The sequence below is a fragment of the Dipodomys merriami genome, unplaced genomic scaffold (assembly GCF_024711535.1).
Source record: "Dipodomys merriami isolate MVZ:Mamm:240054 unplaced genomic scaffold, mDipMer1.0.p SCAF_6, whole genome shotgun sequence".
In the NCBI taxonomy this organism is placed as follows: domain Eukaryota; kingdom Metazoa; phylum Chordata; class Mammalia; order Rodentia; family Heteromyidae; genus Dipodomys; species Dipodomys merriami.
The window spans coordinates 53,963,420-53,977,326 of NW_027206179.1; the positions used below are offsets into that span (position 1 = coordinate 53,963,420).

General features: G+C 40.3%; 1 protein-coding gene across 1 annotated transcript in view; it reads left to right on the forward strand.

Moving 5' to 3' along the window:
• The window catches only part of LOC138814313 (calcium-binding protein 39-like), a 52,189-nt gene that overhangs the window by 15,539 nt on the left and 22,743 nt on the right, over nt 1-13,907 (forward strand). Inside the window, exons 2-3 of the mRNA XM_070003311.1 lie at nt 4,367-4,439; nt 8,654-8,719. Of these exons, the coding sequence (XP_069859412.1) occupies nt 4,367-4,439; nt 8,654-8,719 (139 nt within the window). The remainder of the gene's footprint in view (nt 1-4,366; nt 4,440-8,653; nt 8,720-13,907) is intronic.

The following is a 13,907-nucleotide window of genomic DNA, read 5'->3' on the forward strand; positions in this document are numbered from 1 at the left end:
GGCCTCATGCTGGCTGGGCAGGCACTCTACTACCTGAACCACACTGCCAGCACTTCTTGCTTTGGGTTTTTGACTTTTTTCTCTGACTGGCCTGGGCTTCACTCTTCCAAGTGAGGTTTCCTGATATAGCTGGGAGAACAGGCACACCCAGCTTGCTCTGTTGAAATGGGTCTTGAACCCAAAAATGAACCCACAAACCTGTCACCACCTAATCTTCAATAAGGGAGCTAAAAACAAATAGAATGGAAGAAAGACAGCCTCTTCAGTAAATGGTGCTGGCAAAATTGGCTAACCACCTGTAGAATCAACTGCACCAGAATCAACTCCAAACGGATCAAAGACCTGAAAACATTACAAGAAGGAATAGGAGAAACTATAGGGCTCCTTGGCAGTGGCCAAAATTTTCTTAATAAAGACCCAGAAACACAGCACATCAAAAGAAAGGTTGGAAAAATGGGATTGCATGAAACTGCAGAGCTTCTGTATGGTAAAGGACATAGCTAGCAAGATCAATAGAAAAAATAGAAGATCTTCACTAGCCATACAACAGACAAGGGTCTCATATCTAAAATATTCTGAAATGGAAGGTAGGAAGAAGAGTTGGACCAACTGATTTCTAATGTTGTTTCAGCTCTAAATTTAGTTCCAAGTCCTTGGCATGGCTTTATTTTTTTGTTGTTTTGAGTAACTCTGACCAGTAATTGATGATTGGAGGGTGAACTGTGGCTGTATTGTCTTCTTTTCTGCAGGAAAGTCTGGCATGGTTTGAAACTGAAGAACACACAAAAGTCTAGGCTAGAAATTTCAAAGTGTAGAAATCCCCTCACAAGTAAGTTTTCTCTTTTGAAAGGAAAGTTTTCTCTTTGTTTGGTTTTGTTTTTATGGGGAGTGATTAGTGACACCATTAATTTGGTTGCATTTGAAAGCCTTCTCTAACAATCAGATGGCAGCACTTGTGCCTTGTAACAGTTGCCTAATCCCTTCCAAGTACCAAAGCCATGCCTCTGGGGCTGCCTGGGCAGGCATCTCCCCAGAGAATCCAAATTTTCCCTCCTCAACAGGAAGGTCAAATGCCTAATGTTTTCCTGCCTCCTGAAGATTCTCTCTAATCTACTGGCATTTTCTCTGGAAAGAAGGATTGATCTTTCACAAACCCCTACTAAGACAAGGTGCAATTCAACCTCTGTAGAACATCAAAAGAATTGTTTCTTGATGACGCCTCATTGCCCTTCTAACTCCCACCCCATGTGGGAGACAGGAAGATAGAGATGCAGAACAATGAGACAGAGAATGAGAAATAAAGGTAGAAAAAAAGAGAGAAGGAGAATATGACAAAATAAAAGAACCGACTGGCGGTGACTCTCGCCTTTAATCAGAACTACTCAGGGGACTGAGATCTAAGGATCGAAGTTCAAAGCCAGTCTGGGCAGGAAAGTCAGTGAGACTCTTATCTCCAATAAACCTCCCAGAAAACCTGAAGTGGTGGTGTGACTCAAGTGGTAGAATTTTATGCTTGAGCTAAAAACCAGTGGGACAGCACCCAAGCCAAGAGTATAAGCCCCAGGACTGACAAAAAAAAATTTTTTTTAAAGAATTAGAATAAAAAGGATAAATAAATATTTCAAATCCTATTATAGCCACCACTATCATACTTTTTAATATTTCACATTCTATATTTGTAACATTCATGTGAATTATTATTTTACCCTATTTTTTCCTTAAAAATGTGTTATGAAAACATAAAAATTTCCAAATATGTTGGATTAGACTGTTGGTTTCCATGACAAATACCTGACAAAAGGACTTAAAAGTGGGAAAGAATTATTTTGGCTTACACTTGATCACATTGCTTTGGCCCTGAGGTGAGACTGAAAACTCAATCCAAGAAAGGTATAGTGGAGCTGGGCTGCTCACCTCAAGGTGACCAGGAAGCAGCGAGAAGCAGGAAGGGGCAGGAACAAGATCCATCCTTGCCAGCGACTTCCTTTCTTCAACAACTCCTCACCTCTTACTAGTGCTATGAACTTATGAAGCCCTGAATGGATTGGTCTATGGATGAACTCAGAAGCCTCAGGAGACAATTAACTTCCCAAAGCCCTGCCTTTGAACACTGGTACTTTTGGGACCCACCCTTTCACACATGAGCTTTTTAAGAGCACATCCCCTATCCAAACCCAAGCACACAAAGATGGAATCATACAGTGTATTCGTCAGTTTTCATCTCAACCCACAACCAATCATGCTTCATTCCTTCCCTCCCCACTCTCCTCAAACACTGGATGCCCCTTCCTATTCTTTCTTTCCTAAACCAAGATTGCTTTGAAGGAAATTCCAGTCATCAGATTCTTTTATCTCACAAGTAGTTTGGGATGTGACCCAATATATACACTCTTACCAAAAAACAAACAAAACAAAATACCACACACACAAAGAAAACACATAACCAGGCCCTGATGGCTCACATCTGTAATCGTAGCTTGTCAGGAGGCTGTGGCTGGAGGATAGGAGTTTGAAGCCAGCCAGGGCAAGAAAGTCTGTGAGACTCTTATCTCCAATTAAGTATCAAAACATCAAGGGTTGGACCAGTGACTCCAGTGGTAGAGCACTAGCCTTGAGCAAACACAAAACAAAACAACTGCTGGTTACCAGTGGCATCCTAGCTATTTGATGGGTGAGACCTGAGAGTCACTGAGACACTCATCTCCAATTAACCACCCAAAAGCCAGACATGGAGCTGCAGATCAAGTGTTAGAGCACCAGCCTTGAGCAAAAGAGCTCAGGGACAGGGCACGAGCCCTAAACTCAAGGCCTAGGACCAACAGACACATACCACACTGATAATATTGATTATATATAAACATATTATAATACCTGTATAGTATCAATTTCTAAATCATATGTAACTCTATATAATGGTCTGAAGTCCTCTTTCAGTTTTGTTCATTTCAATCAAGTACTAAACAAGACTATGTATTTCATTGATTACTATAGCTCTTCAGTTAAAGTTTATTGGTTTCTCACTTATTTTTCATAATTTACTTACTGTAGAAACCAAGATATTTATCTCATTGATTTGACATCCCAAACTCTTAAATCTTCTAATGACTTCCTATTCATTCTCTCATTTAATCTTGTTAAATTAGAGTGGGCACTTTGATGTAAATTGGGAAGTTGAGGCTTTTCTGTATTTCCCTTCAGACTGTGTGGCAGCAAATGGGGGATTTGTAGCTGTGGATGTGGCTGCAAATGTCAAGTTCTCTTTCAGAGAAGTGCTGGAGTTGAACAGCAGCTCCGCCTTGTAGCAGAACACTGTATAACTAGTGGTCTCCAGATTGAGCAACAAAATCACAGACTTATCCATGGATAGATTTTCTCTTTGTTCAAGTCACCCCCACCTACACACACATGCAAACAAGGTATCTGTAGAAAGCTAAACATAACACATGAACTTAGCAAATCATGCTGTTTCCACACCCACATCCACAATGGCTTCCTGCTGCAACCAACTAAATGTTCTGAGCTGAACCTCGGGAGGTCTTCTACAATAGGAGGTTTCCAGTCTTTTCTCCCACTCTGTGTTTATACATCCTGTGCTCTACACATTTAGGAGGTTTGCTATTTCCCAGCATGTCAACACTTCATACTCTCTAAGTCTTTGTTCACATGGGCCCATTTTCCTGCAGTCCCTTTCCCTCCCCAGCCTGAAGTAGTCTCTTACCATTTCAGGCCTTTGAGGGTTTGTTAGGAACTATGACATTTATTCTGTGGCTGTGTCAAGTGCAATGTATGAGGATGTGGTGGCAGGAGCCAAGGGGGATGTTCCCTGGGTCTCCTGTGGAGGTCTGCAGACATCTCCCCTTCCTCTAGGAAAAAGAAGGTTAAGCCAGGCCTAATGGCTTGTACCTATATTCATTCCCAGCATGCAGGAGGCTGAGGTGGTTCATGTTCAGGAGTTTGAAACTAGCTTGAGAAATAGTAATACTTGTCTCAAAAAAAACCAAAAATAGTTACTAGTGACATTTTTTAGCCTTACATTTTATTTTAATTTTTATTATAACTGTAGAGTTAATAGTTGAAGAATCGTACTATAAATTCAGTTCTTCTGTGTCATATTTTACCGGTTACTTATTTCTATGATAAATCTAATAGTAATGAAAATTAACAACACTAGTTTAATAATGTATTGTTTGTTTAACCTGAAACAAACTTGTATTTCTCATCATAAACTACAATAAGAATGGAATCAATTTGGTGGTGTAAACAAAATACTCTTTATAGCTTTTACATGTTTTAAATTAATGGATTTCTCAAAATAGAGAAATAAAGACTTATTTTAAATTTTAGTTAACTACATAAAATTTACTAGCGATAGTAATTTTGTTTTACTTGCTTGGCATAAAGTGTTGGTTGCAGATTTCTTAGAACAAAATTATGACACTGTAAGTATAAATCATTTTTAAGACTATACATCTTTCTTTCTTCCTTTTGTTATTAAGGAGTTGGCTGGGGTCCTTTTGTTACACTCGGATAGAAATTGTGAGTATGTGATGTAGAGTTCTTATAGTGTCTCTTATTCTTTTTTATTTTTAAATTTTATTTTATTGTAAAGATTCTGTACAGAGGGGTTACAGTTACAGGAGTACATTTCTTGTCAAGCATTGTTAACCCCCTTCTTTGTTTTTCTCCCACTATCCCTTCCCTCCCCCCGCACCCAGAAGTTGTAAAGTTCATTTCCAACATAGTTTCTTGTGAGTATCATTGTTGCAATGGATCATCCTGTGCCCTTGTTTCAGCATTTTGTTATTCCCCTTCCCCTTCCCAAATTAGATAACTGTATATACAAGATGTACCAAAATCAAGTACAAGTATGTTTTCTCCCCATAGTGGGGAAAACATACAAAGGAAACAAAAAAAATCACATAGTACATTAAAAACAACAACAACAACAACAACAAAGACCTCTTGTGTCCATATCTTGGGGTTCATTTCCCTTCGCATCATTTTATATGGTCATACGTACATAGCTTTTGAGTTTTCTGCTCATCTGATAAAATTATCCTAGACATATTATTTCCCTCATTATTGCAAATGAGGGAAACCATAGTACCTATATTTCTTTGGGTCTGGCTTACTTCACTTAATATGATTTTTTTTCAAAGTTTTTCCATTTTCTAATGCTGTGTCATTCTTTCTGATGGAAGCACAGAATTCCATCATACATTAGTGTCTCCTATTCTGAGTCTTGGTGTGCCAAAGGCTTATGGACTGTTTTGACAGACACAGAGGCTTGCAAGAGCTTCAAGCCCCAAAAGCTAGAGAATTAGGACTCCAGACCTTATAAGCAGAGAACTACAGATCTATGTGATCAGAAGCTTACTGCTTTTGGTTTGAATTGCCAGAGACTCAGTACTCAATAGCTAGCAAAATCCTCAGCTCTGAGCAGCAGCTAACACAGCGGCATTTAGCAAAACTCAGGGTAGCTAGTGTTACAGTTCTCAAGCTTTGGGCATTTGCAATTTCCCAGCATTCAAGGCATGGCAAATCTTGGGAACTCATCCAGTGACCAGGACCTTCGCTATACTTCCACTGTCCTTCAACATCTGCCACACTCTCCACTACTGCCACTTTTGCTGCCATCTTCTTTGTATTATCAGGTTAGCATATTCTATTTATGACTAAAGCCACAAACAGGCAAGAAAAGACCATTTGGGCCTAATATTACAATGATATAACAATATTACATGAGGCAATCGGGTGTTTCCCTTTTTCTTTTCTTCTTCTTCTTCTTCTTCTTCTTCTTCTTCTTCTTCTTCTTCTTCTTCTTCTTCTTCTTCTTCTTCTTCTTTCTTCTTCTTCTTCTTCTTCTTCTTCCTCTTCTTCTTCTTCTTCTTCTTCTTCTTCTTCTTCTTCTTCTTCTTCTTCTTCTTCTTCTTCTTCTTCTTCTTCTTCTTCTTCTTCTTCTTTCTTCTTCTTCTTCTTTGTCAGTCATGGGGCCTGAACTCTGGGCCTGTCCCTAGCTCTTCAGCTTAAGGCTAGTGCTCTACCACCTGAGCCACTTCTAGCTTTTTCTGCTTATGTGGTGCTGAGGAATCAAACCCAGGGCCTCATGCATGCAAAGCAACACTCTAACACTGAGCCACCTTCCCAGCCCCAGTGTTTCCCTTTTGAATCGAGTTGAATATCCAGCTTATTAGCCAGATTTGGGGGGATGGGTGTGGCATGCAAATTAAGGAATATATTTGTACCAATCTCAGCACTGCTTCAAGTTCTACTAATCATAGGCTTCTTGCTGTGTAACTACCAAGTAACGTCCTCTCCCATCTTGAGTAAGAATAGCTGTAGGGTCATTTAAGTTTCATTGAGGCTTGTCTTGCCTGGGATGCTACCTTTCAAAGCCATTGAAAGTGGTCTGGTGTGGTTGTGACTGAAACAAGGACTCCTGGAGCAGGAAGTCCTAGCATCAATTATAGTGGTCCTTACTGGTAAAGTGTTCTCAGAGTGTAAAGAATCTAAATCAGCCATGCTGCCATGATAGCACTCTGACTAGTTGCCCCAGGAAAAACTTCTCAGCTCACAGTTCCTCACTCCAGGCTGCCAGGCACAAGTGAAGGATCTTCCCACTGCCATTCAAAGGCCTGAACTTAACCACAGGTGGTGGGCTGGGGATTGTAGGATGCTTACAGTGGAGACTTTTGAAAAAAAGAAAAAAAAGCTCAACATAAAAAACATTCTGAACAGCATTTAACAATGCCTCATAGCATTTGACAATATTTAACAATGGTTAGGGGCTAGGAAGGTGGCTCACTGGTAGAGCGCTTGCCTTGCATGCAGGAGGCCCTGGGTTTGATTCCTCAGCACCACATAAGCAAAAAGAAAAAAGCCAGAAGTGGCTCTGTGGCTCAAGTGGTAGAGCACTAGCCTTGAGCTGAAGAGCTGAGGGACAGCGCCCAGGCCCAGAGTCAGGCCTCACAACCGGACCCCCACCCAAAAAAAAAACAAGAAGAAGAAGAAGAAGAAGAAGAAACAATAGTTAGCCACTGCTTTAGTCTCTAGGGAGAACTAGATCCTATCTGTCTCACTTTCTCATCTTAAATATTTAAGCAATCATTCTTATAATGCATAAGTGAAATAAACCATACTCAGCCATATACCTGATAATTTAGGAAAATTGAGGTTGGTAGGAGGTCAGGGTTCTCATCTTTCACATCTCTATCTGTTGTGCTGCGGAGCTTCCAGTAATGACTTGCTTACTTTGATCTTGAATAGAAAAACTCAGGAGTATAAGTCAGTGATAGTGTTTGCTGGTCATATAGAAGATCTGCCCTAGTACAATTAAAAAGTAGTAATAAGATGGGCACTGGTGGCTCATACCTTTAATCCTAGCTACTCAGGAGGCTGAGATGTAAGGATTTTGTTTTAAAGCCAGCCTGAGCAGCAAGGTCTGTTAAACTCTTATCCAATTAATCATGAAAAAGCCAGAAGTAGCTCAAGTGGAAGAGTACTAGCCTTGAGCAAAAGAAGGTTAGGGACAGTGCCCAGGCCCTGAGGGGATGATAATAGATCCTTCAAAGACATGCCCCTGGTGACCTACTTCCTCTAACTAGGCTCCACCTCCTAACTGTCTACTCAGCCATTTGAGTTCACCAAAGGATTAATCTGTTGATAATGTTAAGAGTCGCCATAATCCAATTACCTATCAATAATAACACTAGCTAGAGATCAAATCTTAGACATATGAGCCTTTTTTAATGCAAACCATAACATCCCTTTGTATCTGAGAACTGAACAAATGTCATTTATAAGAAAGAGTATACCATGATTTTAATGTGAGCTACATATTTTAGCTTTTATTTTCACTGCACACACACACACACACACACACACACACACACACACACACACACACACACACCCTCATGCTCAGCTCTCAGAAGCTGGGACTACTCTTCCTTTCTTGAATTCTCTTACCTTCATCCAGACTGCTTGCTCCTCCAGGCAGTGTCTCTGATCAGTATGCCCCAGTTTGCCTAGGGATGCCGTTTCCCTAGCTGCTGTGCTCTGTGTTAAAGTAAAGGATTTAGAGCATAATTGGTGACCACATAAGGACACAGGAGCACATAGTGACACCTAATGTGTCAATGTCCATAGCTTCTGATCAGAAGTTCTCCAGATAGGCCAAATGGGGTTAGCATGGTCAATTTCTCAGCTGTTCACACTGTGGCCTTGACAGTGTGACCCTTCATGAATTGCTGAGTGAACCTTGAAGTGTATTTATTCTTTTCCCAAATTGTTTTTGGGCTCTCAATATCAGGCTTAATAAACAGATTTTTTAAGTATCATAAAATGAATTATCTCATCTTTTTTAATGTTTAATCCAAACATTCTGAGAGAACTCAAAATTATGTTTTTTGAGTTAATTTCTAATTCACAGAACTAAACTAGAACACTATGTCTCCTGTATTCCTTGGCCTTCTCATCCTATAGAAGCTTCCTGTGTAGAGAAGGAGGGTGAGAAAGTGAGCCTCCAGCAGACAGCAATAACTGGCCGGGGGATCAGAACACAGAACAATAAACACAGCCTCCTGAAGATCAGAGCAACTGAGCCTATGAGAACTCACTGCTGCTTTACATGCTTCTATTTTCTTCCCATTAGATTTTTGAAGACTATGAAAAACTGCTGCTGTCTGAAAATTATGTGACTAAGAGACAATCTTTAAAGGTAATACCAAATTCCTTTCTGTCCTTGTTAATTGTTATCTTCTTAGCAAATTGTATCTATTACTGATAAGTAAACACAGACCAATTAATGAATCCTTTTTTGTGTAACCTGAAAAGTATATTTTATATTATGACTGTACTTTGTGGCAAAATAATGTGAAGTGTCATGACTCAGATACTGTTTTTGTGTTTGGGCCAGTCCTGGGGCTTAAACTCAGGGCCTGTCCCTGAGCTTTTTCATTCAAGGCTAACACTCTACTATTTGAGCCACAGTTCCACTTCTGGCTTTTCTGGTGTTAACTGAAGATAAGAGTCTCACAGATGTTTCTGCCTAGGCTGGATCTGAACGATGGTCCTCAGATTTCAGCCTCCTGAGTAGCTAGTATAATAGGCCCTTGCCTCAGATACTATTTTTTTTGGGGGGGGGGAGGGGTCGGTCGTGGGGCTTGAACTCTGGGCTTGGGCCCTGTCCCTGCGCTCTTCAGCTCAAGGCGAGTGCTCTACTTCGTGAGCCACAGCGCCACTTCCAGTTTTCAAGTGGTTTTTATTTAAGAGTCTCACACAAAAAAAAAGTCTCACAGACTTTCCTGCCCGGGCTGGCTTTGAATCATAATCCTCAGATCTCAGCCTCCGAGTAGCTAGGATTACAGGCATGAGCCACTGGCACCCAGCCTCAGATACTATTTTTATTTTTGTTATTATAAAGGTGATGTACAGAGGGGTTATAGTTACATAATTAAAATTTTAAAGTAACAATATATATAGTAAGTGAATTTGATGTTAAAGTAGATTTGGAATTTTTCTGCTAAGAAAGAAGACAAAGCCTAAAGTAGCTTGTGTAGAACCATAGTTCTCTCCTAGGGAGTATTTTTTTAGTTGAAAAGAACTACTTGGATGAAGATGGGAATGACTGTCAGAAAGAAGTTCTGTGAGGCTCCTATATAAATCTCTTACAGAAAATAGACTCAAAACAGACCAGGAAGAAAGAAGAGATCCTGTGTCTCCCAATTTTCTCTGTAATCTTAGAGATATCTTGGAGAGTTAAAAAAAAAAAAAGACAAAATATGATACATAAAAGTAAAAACTTGAAATTCTTCTCCAAGTTGTAAGCTTAGTAACTGGTTAAACTCTTCATCTATTTTATTATGAAATGAGGTTTATCTCCCAGAATATAGCCTCCTATTTATGCCTGGGTTGTCCTGTACTATTAGCCTCCTGGTTATGCTTCCCATGTAGTTGGAATAACAGGCACGCAGTTGAGATGGGGACTCCCTAATTCCCTAACTTTTGGCCAGGTGGGTCTCCAATTCCCATCCTCCTAATCTCAATCTAACTCTCCTAGGAATCTGGGCATGAAAGGTACTTGGCCTGGCCAAGAGTATTTTCTTAATCACATTTTATTACCAGATCCAATTCTCTCAGTACTCTAGTCAGCCAGTATTTACTGTAGATTTCTTTATATGTCTACTCTTGAACATGTAACATGCTTAAATTATATTTATAACAAAGGCTCTGAAATATGAAACAGCATTCCCTAAGAATTAAAAGAGTTATGTTTTTAAAAGTCAGCTGGCCTGAGGGTATAGCTCAGTTGTAGAGCACTTGCCTACTATGCAAAAATCCCTGGGTTTAGTCCCCAGCGCCATAAAAGAAAGAAACTGAAGAAATACATATGTGAGACTACATAATCAAATACAGAAAACTTTATTTTATTTTATTTTTTTAAAAGGCAGCATTACACTGAAAAATAATCTGGAAAAGGGGGTAAAAGATGATATAAGCTGGGTGGTAGTGGTCCACATCTGTATTCCTAGTATACACACAAAAAGATCTCTTATCTAACTACTTAGGATCTTGAGATCTGGAGGATTAGGATTCAAAGCCATCCCATAATTCCTGTCATCCTCAGTGAATGATGAGGTAGCCATGTGGCCAAGGGGAGATGGGGATCTCCTGAGTGGTAGGGCATGGGCCAGAGCTGTAACTCTGCCCTTCAGATCGTATTTTGATATTCACAAGAAATTTTTGGAAGATAATATTGACCATTGTAGTCAAGCAATTTGATCTTCTAGCTTGTTAAAAGTACTTGTGTATTATTTACATGTCAGGATGATGACATTCATGACAATCCATTTATTTCTAAATATTGAATACAATTTTTGTTGTTGTTGTTGGTCATGGAGCTTGAACTCTGGGCCTGGGTGCTGTCCCTAAGAAGCTCTTCAGCCCAAGTCTAGCACTCTACCACCTGAGGTGGTTAATTAGAGATAAGAGTCTCACAGACTTTCCTGCTGGGGTTGGCTTTGAACTGTGATCCTCACATCTCAGCTTCCTGAGTAGCTAGGATTACAGGTGTGAGCCACTGGCACCCAGCCCAAATACAATTTTAAGCTAAGGTAATTCTTTGTCTGTGTTCCAGTACTAGGGCTTGAAATTCGGGCCTCATTCTCTCAGATTTTTCACTCATGTGACTCCAGTCCTGGCTTTTTGCTGGTCAACTGAAGATAAGAGCCTTGTGGATTGTCTGCTTGGGCTGGCTTCAAACCTGGATCCTCAGATCTCAGCCTCCTGAGTAGCTAGGATTACAGGCACCAGCCACCAGCTCCCAGCTAGGCCACATTTTTTAGCATTTACTTTATCTGTGATTTCACATTAACTGTGGCCCACTTCCCCATGTGTCTTTTTCCTTGCTGGTCTAGTGTTTCTCGTAACCAGCAGATCACTTTTCAGCCGGTCGATCAGCACAGTTTATTGAGCCAGTCTGTCAGCATGGTTTATTGTCCTTCTGTACAAATATGCACAAGGTGACCCACCTAGGGCAGTCTTGCAGGTGCTGCTGTCTATACCACAACTTGTAGTTAGGAGGCCAAACTGTCCAAGGAACTCACCTCCAGACAGAGGCAGTGCCTCAGCACCATACCCTCCCACATCTACAGGGCATGCTAAGACCATGCGACAGAATGGTGCATCCTGGTTCCACAGCTGCCTACCTACAGAATGGAATTCACTTACAAGAGTAAGTGAGCTGATTGTGATGGCACATGCCACAGGAGACAGAGGCTAGAGAATCAAGAGTTCAGGACAGCCTGGGATTCATAGGGATACCCTGTCTCTAAATAAATAATAGTGGTTCTAGGGGGAAGGTGGTAACTGGTCTAGTAAACAAAGGTCTACTGGGTAAAAAAGAGCTCATAAACTTCTTAAATCCCTCTTCTTTTTAGTCCAAGTCTGTCAAATATTGGACCAGATCACCTTCCTGCCTTTTCTTATCATTACCAACTAAACACTTATTACTTGTTAACTAGTTGAAATAGAATCCCACTTGTGGTAAGAACTGTGGGCCTTTTATTTATTTGTTTTAGTTTAGGGGTGTGGGGGGGACCATAGAGAGAGAGATGGTAGGGATCAAACCCAGGACCTCATACATGCTAGCAAGTCCTCTACACTGAGCTATATACCCCTATCCTGGAACTATATGTATTTGTTCAATAAATCAAGCTAAATTCTACAAATACTCCTAGTCATTATTCCTATGAGGCATTATCTCTGGAAGAGATTGAATATTCTCAATAAACATGGGCTTGGGGTATGAATGAGACTGAGTTCTACCAGCAGCATGTATATGTGTTTAGAAACAATAGCCTGTCAACCTAAAGCATATACAATTGGTATATGTCATGGCTCAAGCGTTAGAGCACTTGCCTAGCAAGCTCAAGGCTTAGAATTCAAGCCCCAGTAGTGCAAAATAAAATAAAACCAAGCAGGAGAAAAGCCAGGATCCAGTGGTTTAATCCTGTAATTCTAGATAGCCCAGAGGTGAGGTTAAGATCTGAAGATCAAGGTTCAAAGCTAGCTTGGGCAGATGAATACCCAAGACTCTTATCTCCAATTAACCAACAATAGATAGAAATAGAGGTGTGACTCAAGTGGTAGAGTGCCCTCCTTGAATGAGAAAGCTAAGCAAGAGCACAAGACCCTGTGTTCAAGCCTCAGTACCAGCACACACACATTTCCCTAGTTCCTACTCCCCCCCCCAAAAAAAAACAAACTCATACAAACGTGAGGAGTAGCAAATTATAGCAAGATGTACTCCATTTCTGCTATCTGCTCAGTTCTACCATCCAGCCTCTCTTTCCCTTTCCTGTGGTTTCCCAGCTCCAAACTGGAGCAGACACACTTGGTACAGAAATTTCTTGTATCCCTCCCTTTCCAAACTGTTTACTTTATACAAATGCCTTTCTAGTTTTGAGGCATCTTTCCTGTTCTTTAACCATTCAGAACTGTGACACTGGTTACTTTTCCTGTCCTTAATCCTTAACAGTTAAATGTCTCACACCACATATATTTGATTTATAATGTGGTAAAAACCAAGGACTAGCTAAATAGTAAAAACAACAACAACAAAAACAGATAAAGCGGGCTGAGACAGTGGCTCAGTGGTGGAGAGCTTGCCTTGCATGCCTGAGGCCCTGGGTTCAATTCCCCAGCACCACATAAGCAAAAAGAAAAAGCTGGAAGTGGCACTGTGGCTCAAGTGGTGGAGCACTAGCCTTGAGCTGAAGAGCTGACGGAGAGCGCCCAGGCCCAGAGTTTAGGCCCCACGACTGGACCCCCCTCCCAAAAAAAAAAAAAAAAAGATAAAGCATAGGTAAAACATGTAGAAACTGATAAAGATGGTTACTTCAGGAATAGCTGCCTTTTTTTGAATGCCGGATTGATTATAGACAGTGATGTTGTTCAAATGAACTGATGCCACTCAAGAGAATAAAAAGGTAAGAACACTGTAAAATACGTTTATACATGAACATCAGGTTCTTTTCTCTGATAGAGATATGTTCTGGGGAGTTCTGCTGATGCAATTTTGATTTTTCCTTTTGGGAATTAGATCTGTATAACAGCATATTCTAATCTGATGTAATCATATTTGCATGTGAAGATTCTATAAGATTTTGTATATAGACATTTCATAATTGTAGAAAATGGGAGGAGTTAGGTTATTATAGTTATCAACTTTGTAAGTAATAAACTGGCTAGAGTTCTACTTTATTTTTTGATCCCAAAGTATTTGCCACCTGCTACTTACATTAATCATATTCTAAGTTTTCTTAGTCTTGGTATTGGGGTGCTTTGGTACCTGGTATCAATAAAAAGTAATTAACAGAAATGTTTTTACCTCATGTGACAGAGTT